The sequence below is a fragment of the Podarcis vaucheri genome, assembly GCF_965113315.1.
Source record: "Podarcis vaucheri genome assembly, chromosome: 13".
In the NCBI taxonomy this organism is placed as follows: Eukaryota; Metazoa; Chordata; class Lepidosauria; order Squamata; family Lacertidae; genus Podarcis; species Podarcis vaucheri.
Genome location: NC_138751.1, coordinates 54,988,085 through 55,001,870, shown reverse-complemented (window position 1 = coordinate 55,001,870; position 13,786 = coordinate 54,988,085). Strand labels below are relative to the sequence as shown.

General features: G+C 43.4%; 1 protein-coding gene across 11 annotated transcripts in view; it reads right to left on the bottom strand.

Moving 5' to 3' along the window:
• LOC309516278 (palmitoyltransferase ZDHHC11-like) overlaps window positions 1–13,786 on the bottom strand; it is a 35,218-nt gene that overhangs the window by 5,044 nt on the left and 16,388 nt on the right. For all 11 annotated transcript variants that reach the window (XM_082195053.1, XM_082195043.1, XM_082195045.1 and 8 more), the window contains 4 exons: window positions 10,644–10,856; window positions 7,870–8,048; window positions 6,166–6,267; window positions 338–462 (listed from right to left, as the gene is read on the bottom strand). In XM_082195053.1, coding sequence (XP_082051179.1) covers window positions 338–462; window positions 6,166–6,267; window positions 7,870–8,048; window positions 10,644–10,856 — 619 coding nt within the window. The remainder of the gene's footprint in view (window positions 1–337; window positions 463–6,165; window positions 6,268–7,869; window positions 8,049–10,643; window positions 10,857–13,786) is intronic.

Here is a 13,786-nt window from a genome sequence, read left to right as displayed (position 1 = left end):
TTCCTACCTGGTGAATTAGTCTTGTGAAAGTCCTCTCAACTGGGGTCTTACTTTATTATATTTTGAAAAGAACAAGTACATGTTTATACCACTTTGTGTGGCCACCCTCAAAATTACAATAGTTGTACAAATGAACCCTAATGTTTGCATATACAAATTTTGGTTGAGAGAAAGACATTGCTCAAATGCCTGTCTAGTCAGTACTATACCAATCATGAGCTTGTTTTCCCTCTTAATGACCACCCCTTTCTGTTTAAGAAACCATAGGCACTACCTTGAAAAAGTACTACTAGGTCACATTGGTGTAAAAAGTTTTTTTAAGTCAGTGGAACAATACTTTCAAACTGGGGAGATGTGCGGAGCCGTTCTGGGTCCACGAAATACTGGATGAAGACATATATCATCACCATAATCAGCAGAAGGATTCCAAGAGCAGCAGAAGCAATCGCATTGAAGAAAAACCTATGAACACGTTAACAGAAAGATTCCAGTTAGCCATAATCTGTGGAAGGCTGTACAATTACAAATTGAATGTATGTATTTAATTGTATTTTTTCACGCCACCCCAATCTCTGAGAGGTGTGAGACTCCGTGGGTTTCAGTGCTTATCCAGGGTTTGGTTTCCTTGTAATGAGGAACAACAGAGACTTTGTGATAGTTGGGTCATTTGCACACATATACAACCTGAGACTACAATGGAGCATTAGCACCCGAGAAAGTCCTGCTTCTCTCATCCAGTCACAGCCTTGGATTCCAGCAGAAGTCAAGCATGGCTCTGTCTCTCTGCTTCTATGCCAGCTGCACACACAACTCTGGCTTTTATCTTTCTCACCAAGTGAGGGAGGAGAGCCCACCCATTTGTCTTCAGGCCAAAGCAACCTCCCTTGTTATACTAATGACAGAAGACAGTGCCATTAACTGACCAAGAAAGTTGCCTGGCTAGTTTAACAGTGGAATCCTCCATTAGATTTTAACCCTTGATGGATTTAAAAGGTGCTGCTGAGTGCAGGTCTCATGTAGATGAACACCTGGGAGCCCATCCTAAGGTTTCTGCTTGTTCCTTTGCAGCTGTAGCTTTACGTCATGACATCCAGGGTTCTGGCTGGGGGGAAACGGCCTCGTGGGCCAAACTAGGGTCCCTGGGAGACCTAATGAGGCCTGCAAGCCTGGGGTTCCCCATCCATGCTCAGGAATGATTTTCATACTGTGTTCCAGAGAACTCTGCAATTTTTTAGAAACTTACCAGAGGTTCCTCCATGAACAAACAAGCTCTCCTGAAAGATAGCTTGCCCATGACTACCAACTCTTCTCCCACAAATGTGCAGCTGCAGAGAAGTGGCGAGTGTGTTTCAGATTGTACTATCAGTCCAAGCAGGGCAACAGCAAGGCCCAAGAGCTTGGCCTAGTGATCCATCTAAATTAATGCCCTAGAACAGGGACCAGTTACAGATAGGTAGCTGTGTTGGTCTGCCATAGTCAAAATAAAAAAATTCCTTCCAGTAGCACCTTAAAGACCAACTAAGTTAGTTCTTGGTATGAGCTTTCGTGTGCATGCACACTTCTTCAGATACACTGAAACAGAAGTTGCCAGATCCTTCTATATAGTGAGACGGTGGGGAGGGGTATTACTCAGAAGGGTGGTGGGAATGGGAGATTGGCAGATAGCTGAGATGAGCCTGTTGACGACTCTTAACGACTGCAATAGGTCTTACAGGAAAAGGCAAGGGGTGAGAAGGTGAAGAATGGCTTAGTCATCGCAACTTCTGTTTCAGTGTATCTGAAGAAGCGTGCATGCACACGAAAGCTCATACCAAGATCTAACTTAGTTGGTCTTTAAGGTGCTACTGGAAGGATTTTTTTTATTTTGACTAGAACAGGGACGTCCAGTTCCCAAGAGAACATGTTCCAGAATACTCTGCTCTGGATTCTGTGGGATAGATATCTAAGCAGAAAGGGTTATCTGGAGGCACACGGGGCCAGTTGTCGCAGCTGGAAGTATACAAAACCAACCGATTTTGGCTCAGGATGCTGCTCCCTATACCTATGCTTCTCCAAAAAAGGTTCTGCAGCTGGCCTGTGTGACTGACCTCACTAACAATCTTAGCTTGGCCCTCAATTTTGCCGCAGCACAGTTTGCCCAAAATGCTGAAGTAGCTATTAGCCTTCTCATCTCTGTTGGCCCTCCCCATGGAGAAAGTATGATGCTGTGACACCTTTCAAATTCCCAAATTCCTAGGGAATGAGCAGATTAGGATTTAATCAAATATCAGTGAGGAAAGCCAGCAGTATTGGACAGACATCATTTTGAACAGGGAATTGGAAGGGCAGATTGTGGACAGGAGAGCCAGCCCACAATATTTTGCTACCCTGGACACAGTAGCAGATTGCACCTCTCATTCCATGTAGAAAAGACTCTTACTTCAACAGGGCAGTGTCCTTTGGTGCACCTGGTGGCAGCAGACCAGCTTAGAGGCTGGTGAGAAGATAATAGGGCACACACAGCTTTGTCAGCCAACAGAGGGGAGGTGTTAGGGTGTTCAGGAGAAACGGCTAGAGGGGCTGCCACTAGTGATCCCCACACCACCTAGCATTTGTGGGATAACCAGTCTCATATAACTGACATGCTTAAGTCTAATGCATGAAGAGATTAATAACACAGAATAAACTGTGCTGCCAGGTTTAGCCTAGGTCCCTCCCCCTCACCTTGGGAGGAACTAGGTATTCAAGCCGTTGTTCTCCTCCCGAGAGTAGTTCCCAAGAGATTTAGTTGATTGCTCCAGCTCAGACCGCATGGCTCTCACAAGCCGCTCTTGAGTTGCTATACCAATAATTTAAGAACTTTCACCACTGTGCAAGTAAGCTAAGTTTTACTGCCTGTACAACTTTTTCTGGCTGCTGCATGGAAAAGCAGATTAATCTGACTTTTGGAGAGTTTGTAAGTAAACCATTTTTAACTTATCAAACGCCTTTTTCTATGCTAGGGGAAGGAGGAAACATTGGCACTTACTTGAAAAGGCATATTTTAAAGGTCTAACAACCTATATTTCCATAGGCGCCGACTCCATGGGGCTTGAGGGGGCTCGAGCCCCCTCAAAAAAATTTGGGGGGGGCTCAGCCCCCCCAATAATCTCGGGCGGGCGCCCTTCCAGCAGAGCGCCGCCGCCGTCCCCCGCCTCCTCCTCACCTGCTCCTTCGCCAGCCAGCCAGCCGCGCGCCCTAATCGGAGGCACTGCCGGAAATCCCGCGAGAACAGGGGAATCCCGACTGGCCACACCTCCCAGCCAGCCAATCGGCTGGCTGGGGGGGCGTGGCTTGCCCTATTTAGGGCCGGAGCCACTTTATTTGCATATTCATGAGCTTATTTATTATTCATGAGCTTTCCCGGGCCCCCCCCCAATATTTTTTCTAAGTCCGCGTCCCTGTATATTTCCATACTTTACTTTGCTACATATTGTGTGCTGGGGTTCTTTCACCAAGGAATACTTATCCCAAACTTGGATTTTGGCATCTAGGAAATTGTCCCTTCTATACAATTCCCCCACCGCCACCACTTTGTGGTCCAGACAGCCTGAAAGCCAATAAATGAAGAAACTGAGACCAACAGCCTTTCAAAGAAAGGTTAACAGGGAGAAATTGCACTTGGGCAAAAAAAATGAGAGGCACAAATACAAGATGGGGGACACCTGGCTTGAGAGCAGTACATGTGAAAAGGATCTAGGAGTCTTGGTTGACCACAAACTTGACATGAGCCAACAGTGTGACGCGGCAGCTAAAAAAGCCAATGCAATTCTGGGCTGCATCAATAGGAGTATAGCATCTAGATCAAGGGAAGTAATAGTGCCACTGTATTCTGCTCTGGTCAGACCTCACCTAGAGTACTGTGTCCAGTTCTGGGCACCACAGTTCAAGAAGGACACTGACAAACTGGAACGTGTCCAGAGGAGGGCAACCAAAATGGTCAAAGGCCTGGAAACGATGCCTTATGAGGAACGGCTAAGGGAGCTGGGCATGTTTAGCCTGGAGAAGAGGAGGTTAAGGGGTGATATGATAGCCATGTTCAAATATATAAAAGGATGTCACATAGAGGAGGGAGAAAGGTTGTTTTCTGCTGCTCGAGAGAAGCGGACACGGAGCAATGGATCCAAACTACAAGAAAGAAGATTCCACCTAAACATTAGGAAGAACTTCCTGACAGTAAGAGCTGTTTGACAGTGGAATTTGCTGCCAAGGAGTGTGGTGGAGTCTCCTCCTTTGGAGGTCTTTAAGCAGAGGCTTGACAACCATATGTCAGGAGTGCTCTGATGGTGTTTCCTGCTTGGCAGGTGGTTGGACTCGATGGCCCTTGTGGTCTCTTCCAACTCTATGATTCTATGAAAGAATGAAAGTCTGCTTTGAATGTCTTCTAGCATGAGGCAATTGCTCTCCATCTGTGGAGTGCATTAATTGGAGCAATAACGCTTAGCTTGTTAAAGGAGGTGGCCACGGTGTAGGGGCCTTGGATCAGACCACTTTGGGCTATCTTCATCAACATAAAAGCCTTCAATTAATACTTGCATTAATAAAATGAAAGCTAGCATAAGGAGAGGAGACATTAATTATCATGCAATGAGTGACTTACACAGCTCCCAGAGCTGTGTCACAAGGGATGAATAGCCTTTCATGAGCTTTTCCTCAGCCAGCTCATTTATAATAAATGCAGTACAGCATCAGCATATAAAAACTTGGGGGAGATTTAAAACTGATTTCTCATAAAGCAAACCAATACTTTGGCTGTATTTGAAAGTAGGTTCCGTCCAGTTGATTAAGATCTTGCTGGCTCTCTTAATACCTAATTAATGCACCTCTATGCCATGGAGTAAAAATGTCCCAAGGGCTTGAAGGCAGAAAGCAAAAACACTCCAGCTGGGGAACAAGCCAAGGTTTCAGGGTGTGGAGTAAAGAGTTCAATAGAGGTGGGCTGCTCTTAGATATATTCACATTTGGAGTGTGTTTTTGATGTGGCTACTCTTGTATAACTCATAAAAATAGGACGGGTTACTTCCACACTAGAGCCCTTAAGTGCTGCTCAGGCATTGCTTTTCTACAATGAGCTGGAAGTGGAATAAAAATGGAACATACAGCACTTTATTCTAACTTGATATCCTTCCTCATGCCATCCTCTTATAATATTAACTCAAAAGTCCCATTCAGCAAAAAAAAATAAAAAAAAAATCTGTCCATTTAAAAGTTTATTTCTTGCAGTTTCGGCTCATTCCATTGCTTTTCCTATAGAGTGATAAAAAGCTTGTTAATTACCCCCTGAACCAGACTTCCTCAACCTCGGCCCTCCAGGTGTTTTGAGACTACAATTCCCATCATCCCTGACCACTGAGTCCTTCTAGCTAGGGACCATGGGAGTTGTAGGCCAAAAACATCTGGAGGATTGAGTTTGAGGAAGCCTGCCCGAAACAATCTTTCTTAATTACTCTAATTTCAGTTTCTGTTCCCCTGGATTTACTGACCAATTGCATTGTCCACCCCACCCCCGCCTTCCATTGTTATTGAGAAACAGCATTAATATGCTATTTAACAGAATAAGAAGAATCCAGATACCAAAAGGCACAGAAATTGAGAGAGGCTATTCAATTAATTGGCTATTCACCACTAATTCCACACACACCCTCCCAGCCATGCTCAACAAGAAGCAATAAAATGTGGTGAAGCAACAAACAGTAAGTATTTAATTAAAGGCACGCGAGCCTTACATGTCTATACTTCAACTGCATTTCATTAAAAAAATTATATACAAACCAGGGCTCAGAGAAGACAGGAGGACAACACAGAAGACATTGAAATGCCAGAAGCTGCCAAATAGGTTGTCTAGATGCTACATAAAGAGTGTGCGAACAAAGGATGTTGTTCCCTCTGAAAAGTGCCAATTTGGAAGCAATCAAAGTTATTTACTCAGGGCAAACACTTAGCTTTTTAGGTAACTGGATTAGATCCTCTGGAATGCTTATTTAGTACATAGAACCACTTCAGTTTTGATACTTTGGATGCAAAACTAATAGATTGTTTAAAAGTACAGGTGTTCCTAGAGATGGGGGTGGGTGCTTCACTTCTGTCTTCCTAAATAGGGCCTTTATTTTAGAGTCATATTTCCAAAGCTAGCTGCTGTTAGCTTACCAGTAGTTTCGGCTTCCAACACAGTTATTTAGCCAATTACAGTGATGGTCAAAGTTCGCAATACACTTATTGCAGGAACTACAGTGTTTGGTTTTTGGCCCTCTGAGGAGAAGAAGAGATACATTAAATAGAATACAATAGAATTCAGGTACTAAAATAGACCACATAAATAAAGGCTGTCTCATGTTTATGGTAAGTCTAAATATTTATACATTGCATTTACAAAATGTACATGGAACTGATGAGCTATCCATGCACAACCAGAAGAGTCATGCAGGAAGTCAGAGATTTATTTTTTAATGTGGAAGTACTGCACTGGATTAGAAATACAGATAGGAATAGCAAGTCTCTGAACCATCTTTAAGGATAGCCTCACACAGAGTTCATCACAGTAGCTAACCAGGAAGTTTATCCAGGAGCAGGGAAAGCTGTAGGCTCTCCGAACCACTGTGGCTCCTTGAACCTTCAAAGACAAAGAAAATTCCCAGAGTTCTCCCGGAGTAGGTACTTGAATTTTAGGGGGAGTGCAACCCGATCCGAAACAAGGTGCATCTCGCTTCCTAGATATGGAAACCAAGCAGCTGCAGCACCTCCCTGCCTTCACTCACCCTCGTCGCTGCACACTTTGAGATCGGTTTCCATGGCCCTGCTTGACGCCTATCTACCTGTGGGATCAGTTAAGCTAGCAGGCAAGGGGCAGGGCTTTTCTTGGCAGAGGGCCTCCATCTGAACTCAGGCCACATCCCAATAAGTTTTCTGCTTTTAATTCCCCCCCCCTCCCCGAATGCTTTTAATTTGGCTGCTGAAATTGATGGTGCTGTTTTTATTTTAATTATGTGATGTTCTTACAAGCATATTGGGTTTTCATGTATTATTATTATGCAATCATCTCAAGGTGATGTACAATAAAATAACAAAAGCAATTTATAAACAGGAATTGCCCCGGCCATTTTAGCATTATCGGGTGTTTCAAAGTTTTAAGTTACATTTCTATGTATTTATATTGTTCTTGCGTATTTAGTTTTATGCAGTACATTTGCTTGCCTTGTGAGGAAATATTTCAGAAAATCAGGATATGGATTTGCACTGTTGTAATAACAGAAAGTGAACTGAGCAGGAGGATGACAGTCATGGCCCTTTATGGTTGTGCAAAACACTAGCCTAGGTGGTGAATTTTCTCTCTAGTGAGCTTCCTGCAGGTTCAGAACGCATATGCGTAATTGCACAGAGACAAAAAACTAGTACAAAGGAGAAGTTTAAGCAACAAGAGGCAAATAGCAGAGGAAAACCAGTGCAGGCAAATAAGTAGGTCTCTTCTTTGCTGTGCTGTAATGGGAGTGACTAGGGTGGCGCTGTGAGTTAAACCACAGAGCCTAGGACTTGCCGATCAGAAGGTCGGCAGTTTGAATCCCCGCGACGGGGCGAGCTCCCGTTGCTCGGTCCCTGCTCCTGCCAACCTAGCAGTTTGAAAGCACGTCAAAGTGCAAGTAGATAAATAGGTACCGCTCCGGTGGGAAGGTAAACAGCGTTTCCATGCGCTGGTATGGTTCGCCAGAAGTGGCTTAGTAATGCTGGCCACATGACCTGGAAGCTGTACGCCGGCTCCCTCGGCCAATAAAGCGAGATGAGCGTCGCAACCCCAGAGTCGGTCACGACTGGACATAATGGTCAGGGGTCCCTTTACCTTTAATGGGAGTGACTTACACATCAGCTTCACAAAGATAGCAGTACTGGTTCTGAATAACATGCTTGCATTTGCTTCGGTCAAAAATTGGCATTGGTTTCTTGTAATTTTTCTTCTTCAGTATATTTTGATCTGCTGGATCGATAGTGATTGCAACAAGATGAGTGATTAAGTGATGCACAAAAATTAAGCCAATCACCTGCATTGTAATGAGGTTAAGGAAAAGTCAAAAAACAAGAGAATATAAGAGTCTGGAAATGTTTTTTACATTTGTTACATTAAGTCACCAGATTTGCTTAGGTGCTTCAGTATTCAAATGGCCAGGTAGAAAGCTCTGTCGCTGGTATTCTTTTCTCTTATGCCACAAACAAAGGCTACTAGTTTTAGTGGATTTGTTTGCAAGACTCCGGAAGAGCAAAATACTAGTTTCTGTCTGATTGTCATAGATTCAGTATTGCACCATCACCATTTTTGCCATATTTCAAAAAGTAAAATTCCTGACACCCACAAAGCCATTGAGCTTTCTTTGGGGAGACCTAACATTTTGCAGATTCAGCAAAATTCCCCCTCGACACCATTTTTACACCTGAAAACCAGGACATGTCAGGCAGTGGCGGAGCTTCATGCTCCAGCACTGGGGGCGGAGAGCGGGGGGGGGCTAGCAGGCGTCCTGGGGGCAGGGCATGCCGCCTGTGGGGCAACCGTGATGGAACCCCACCAGGATCGCACTGCCGGGGGTGGTGCACTCCCCCCCTTCCTCCACCAGTGATGTCAGGAAAAGGAAATTCCCATACACCACAGTTCCATACAAATAGAACTGAGTGTCTTTAAGACATCAAAGCAGTACAATAATTCATTCTGATAAGGTACCACACCTGGACAACACGTCTTGAGACTCCCTTGCTTGTAGGAAAGGCAATCTCAAACAATTTCAGATGCCCTCCTTACTCTCCCCAGAATAGGAAAATTCCTGTTTATGTACTATAGTTGTTTTTATTTAAAAGTTTACTAGTTCCATATATGAACATTTTTACAAAGGAAAGACTAGGTCCTTCAATAGCCATGCATGATATGGAAAAATAAATAAATCTACCCATTATATTTCAGCTTCTTGAACCAACAGATCTAAAAGTGCTCCCACTCCTACAATAACAACCAACTATCACCAAATGTTTTAATTCCTTTCTATATGGCCATCAGCCCCGGCTAGCTTGGCTGACAGTCAGAGATGATGCAAGTTTTATTCCGACATCAGGGGAGAACCCTGATCAAACAAGATCAACAAGATGCCAACCCTAGAAGCAGATCATCTATAAGAAAGCATTACAACAACTTCATCTTCAAGCAATTGGGAGGTTTCTAAGCAGAGGCCGGATGGCCATCTGTCACGGGTGCTTTAGTTGAGATTCCTGCATTTCATGGGGTTGGACTAGATGACCCTTGGGGTCCCTTCCAACGCTACAATCTTATGGTTCTACAATTCACTAATCAATCCATTAAATCAACTGGCAGTCATGTTTAAATCTGTTTGAACAGGATATTTCAAGTTCAGGAAAATGGTTCTTATTTTTCATTTGTGATTTAAAGTTTTATTACTAAAATAATTGTTTTTCTAGTTGATGCTCAAATGGAGCAGAAGGGCCAAAAACTGCTTCTGGCACCCATACCTGAACACTTGTTCTAACTTGACAATTATATTCTCACTTTAAACTGGATCATCATGTGCAAGAATAATGGAGGGCACCATTAAGTCTTCCTAGCAACAATCATGTGTTTAGTACACAAACAGTGTATCAATTACAGGATTTATGAGTTTCCTATTCACAATGTTAGTGTCCTTCTTGACCCCTGGACTCCTCATCCTGTACAGAGGAAGAGGAAAGAAAACTTTACTGAGCCTTTTAAAAAGAGCAGCTAAATGAAGCAGCTGAGCCACATTACACAAAGCACACTACAAATGACTGTTGGTTTAAAATATATTACTGAATGATCACAATCAAGTTTTAAAAGTATAAACAGAGGGATAATACATTTTGGTTCCTCCAAAAGTTCAGTCCAGACAAGACCCTACTCCTCTGAAAGACAAAACCCCACAAGTTTCAAATAAGGCTGCAATCCTATCCACACACTTAACTGGGAAAAAGGCCCATTGGTTGTAATAATGTTGTAATAATACTACTGAACATTGCTGTTCACTGCAGGTTTGCCGACATTAGTTGCCCGTGAAAATGTTTAGTAGCTTGAGAGATTAACATTTTGATATTTCCCTTAAGGACATAAACCACCTAATTTATGTCCTGGTTCTGTGCTTGAAAAGGGTGGGCAAAACGTGGCCCATGAGCTTGGCCTAATTTCATGAAACCCAGAAGGAGAGAAGGAAGGGGGAAGTGGAAAAGGTAGAGGTGGAGAAGAGAGTGAAAACAGAACAGCCCTGCTCGCCCCCAACATGTGGTCTGGATAGCAAAAAAGATCAGTCACGTTTCAAAACAACTCACAACTTGCCCCTGTTATCAGAATACAATGAGAGATTGAGAGTGCAATCCTATGCAGGCTGCAATTGTAACCCTACTTACCTGGAAGTAAGTGCCTCTGATTCCAGAGGGAGTTACTTTGGAGTAAGGTTGCTGAGAATTGCAGCCTAAGTCTCCTTGCATTAAATGGAGCTTACTCAGAAGTAACTGGATCCAGAATTGCGGCTTAGAAACTGATTATTCCTCTCCCCACGCATGACATATGCACTTCATTTGCAGTGTTAGTTTTACCACAGGATTTTAAACGGAAGGGGAAAGGATACAGCATAGGCAACCAATTTCCATTCATTTGGGAGAAGAGGAATGTAGATACCAAAGCCCACGATGGCCAAGTATGAATAAAGCACCAGGGTGATCAACTGGAACGAGTGGAGTGGCAAAGACCAGCCGTTCACTCTGGAGTGCAGTGGAACCACCATGTGGTCATTCAGCTGCTCAGGACTTGTCTGCCTCAGCTTCTTCTCATAGCAGGTCATCTGCAAGACAGAACCCAGAATCACCTGTTAAAAATAGCCAGTGTGCTTTCTAGGCCGAGAAAGAAAGAAATGACAGCGACACAAAGAGGCACACTGTGGGATGGGAAGTAGATCTCAGCCACTGCATCTTGCTCTTTCACAATTCTGCAAGAATGTTACGTCACCCACCCACGTCCCACCACTGCTTTGAGGTTTCCCTCCCCAACCAAATGGTATACAAATTTTAAGAAATAAATCACTTGCACCAAGAGACACACAAAATGCTCTTATTGATGTGGCAGGTACCCTTAGAGAAAAAGGCGCATCATTTGTCAAGCTTTCAAATCTCTAGTAAATGCAAAATTTTTGAGATATGGCAATTAAAAGTTAATTATTTCCTTGTGGTTTTGTTAATCCAGAAAGGAAAAAAATCTGCTTTCCTAAAGCAGATGGCAAAATAAAGCTAAGCAGTGCTCCTTCCCAAGACGAGTGTAAGAATATAAATCCAAGATTACGGAATAAAAAGTTTCATTGTGATTTGCACATTAGTCATCTTAAGTCACACATTAATTCAAGGTCAACTCTGCCCTTCACCTGATCAGATTTACTTCCTGATTAGGTTTAAGTCCTATGCGGCTGTGGAAGCCCAGTTAGGGTTAGGTGTGCCAAGTGCTAGGGGTGGAAGTGTCTTCGGCCCCCTCAGTATCGGCTGGCAGGGCGCTGGGCCCCCTTGGTGCTGAGGGCATAGAGAAGGCCGAGCATGGAGCGGAGGGTGGCGCAGTTCAGGGGCTGACTCCTCTTGAGCATGAGAAAGGAAGCCGCGCTGGGCTGGGCTCTGCCATCAGCCTCCTCCCAATGATGTGGTGTTGCATGCATGATGTCACACACATCAGGCACATGACGATGTGCGCGCGTAACGTCACACAAGTAAAACACACGCAAGGGCCACACAATCTTAGGTGCAGGGTGGCATCGCTGGTTAGGGTGGTCCACCCCTAGAGGCTAATGAATCTGGATGGTTTTCTGATGCCTCTTTTCCAGCTAACCCTGGTGGAGCTCTTGAATTCAGAGATGGCCCAGGAAGTTGACCTGGAGGCCTGGTTCACACGTCTTGGTAGGGTGAGCTAGGGCTTACGGGGACAGGCTTCCAGAAGGGAACCTGCAGCTGCTTTGTTCCTTCCTAATCTCTCTAACTCCATCAAGGCAGCACATTTTCCATCAAGAATTGTCAAAGAAATTCACTCACCATCACAAGATATTTGAAACGTTACATAAATCATTGTATTATCTCCTGCAGGGACAGCCAGTGTATGCCCTCCAGATGTGGATTACAACTCCCATCATCCTGCATGGCCAATCATAGTCATGGGTGATGGGGAATGTAGTCCTGCAATTTCTGGAAGGCGCCATGCGGACTACCCCTGCTCTCCTGCAATAAATATATTCTTCCTTGTGCATGCTACTACAAAAATGGTAACCAAGTGCTTTTTTCAGAACGTAATCAAACGTTTTTGAGAAGTGTAGTGAAGAGCCTAGCATCTCATGCAACCCAAGCCTGTTTTAAACAAGCAGTGCAGGATTCTTTGCCGCGTTCTTAGTCCTAAATTTCCTGCCACCATTCATCAATGAACACCAGCAAGCCTTTGAGAGTTGCTCTCTCCCGTTTACACAATGGCATTAAACAATCTATGAGAAAGCATGCCTAGGTAGCTCTAGGGAACAAAGATTTTTTGGGGTGCATAATGCAAGGAAGTGACCAAAGGACTCATCAGTGCTTTTAAAACCTATACCTGCATTGTTCTGTGTTCAATAAGACATGACGTTATTCCCATTTGCTGGAAGTCTCCCCACGGCACAAGAGATGCGTCTCCGATGCAATTACTGCACAATAAAGAACAAGCATTTGCAACACTCCTCTCCCTACGCTGCTTGAATCCTGCACTATGTCTTCAAAAGCCAATTTCTCTCACCATAACGAACCTGCAGTCAAGAATGCAGCAAATGTCCCCTGGTGGTGTGGTGGGTTTTCTCTTTTACTTTTTGGTTATCAAAAATTATCTTATTTAAAGCATTGCCCAAACATACATTCACTGTCTTTTCTATTGTTTACAATACACAACATTACCTGATTATCAGCTATTATTCTCATAAATACATTTCCCCCTTTTTAATACAAATAAGAGAACAAGAATCACATACCCTCCAACATTTCTTCAGTGAACATAGGGACGTTCCATTTCATAATGATAATTTTTCTATTTATACCCCAAACATCCTGCTGGGTTGCCCCAGCCACTCTGGGCAGCTTCCAACATATATATATATGTATGTATATATATATATATATATATATATATATATATATATATATGCTTTCGTAGATTTTCACGGGTACAGGAATGCAGGTTTTGGTGTCTTCGGGTGTCTTCCCGTGTAAGAGTCGGGGTGTCTGGGCCAGACACCCCGACTCTTACACGGGAAGACACCCGAAGACACCAAAACCTGCATATATATATATATATATATATATATATATATATATATATATAAAATAGTAAAACATTTAACATAGTTCCCTATACAGGTTTGCCTTCAGACAGCTCAGAGGCCGTATAACTCCATACGCTCCAACATTTCTCCAATAAAAATAGGGACATCCTAAGGAAAAGTAGAACATTCTGGATCAAATCTGAAACCGGAAGGCTTCTCTAAATCTGGGACATCCCTGGAAAACAGAGACACTTGGGAGGGTCTGGAATGAAAATAAAATAAAGTAACTTCCTACCAACTAAATTCCCTTATATCTCAGGTCATGTGTGGTAGATTATTATTGATGTCTCGGATGTATTGTAGTCCATATACATATATGATTTTAGAAAAGAAGAGTTCCATTGAATGCTTAATTATAGTGTTATACCACAGTAATTTACTAGGAATAGTCAGGTGGCTAA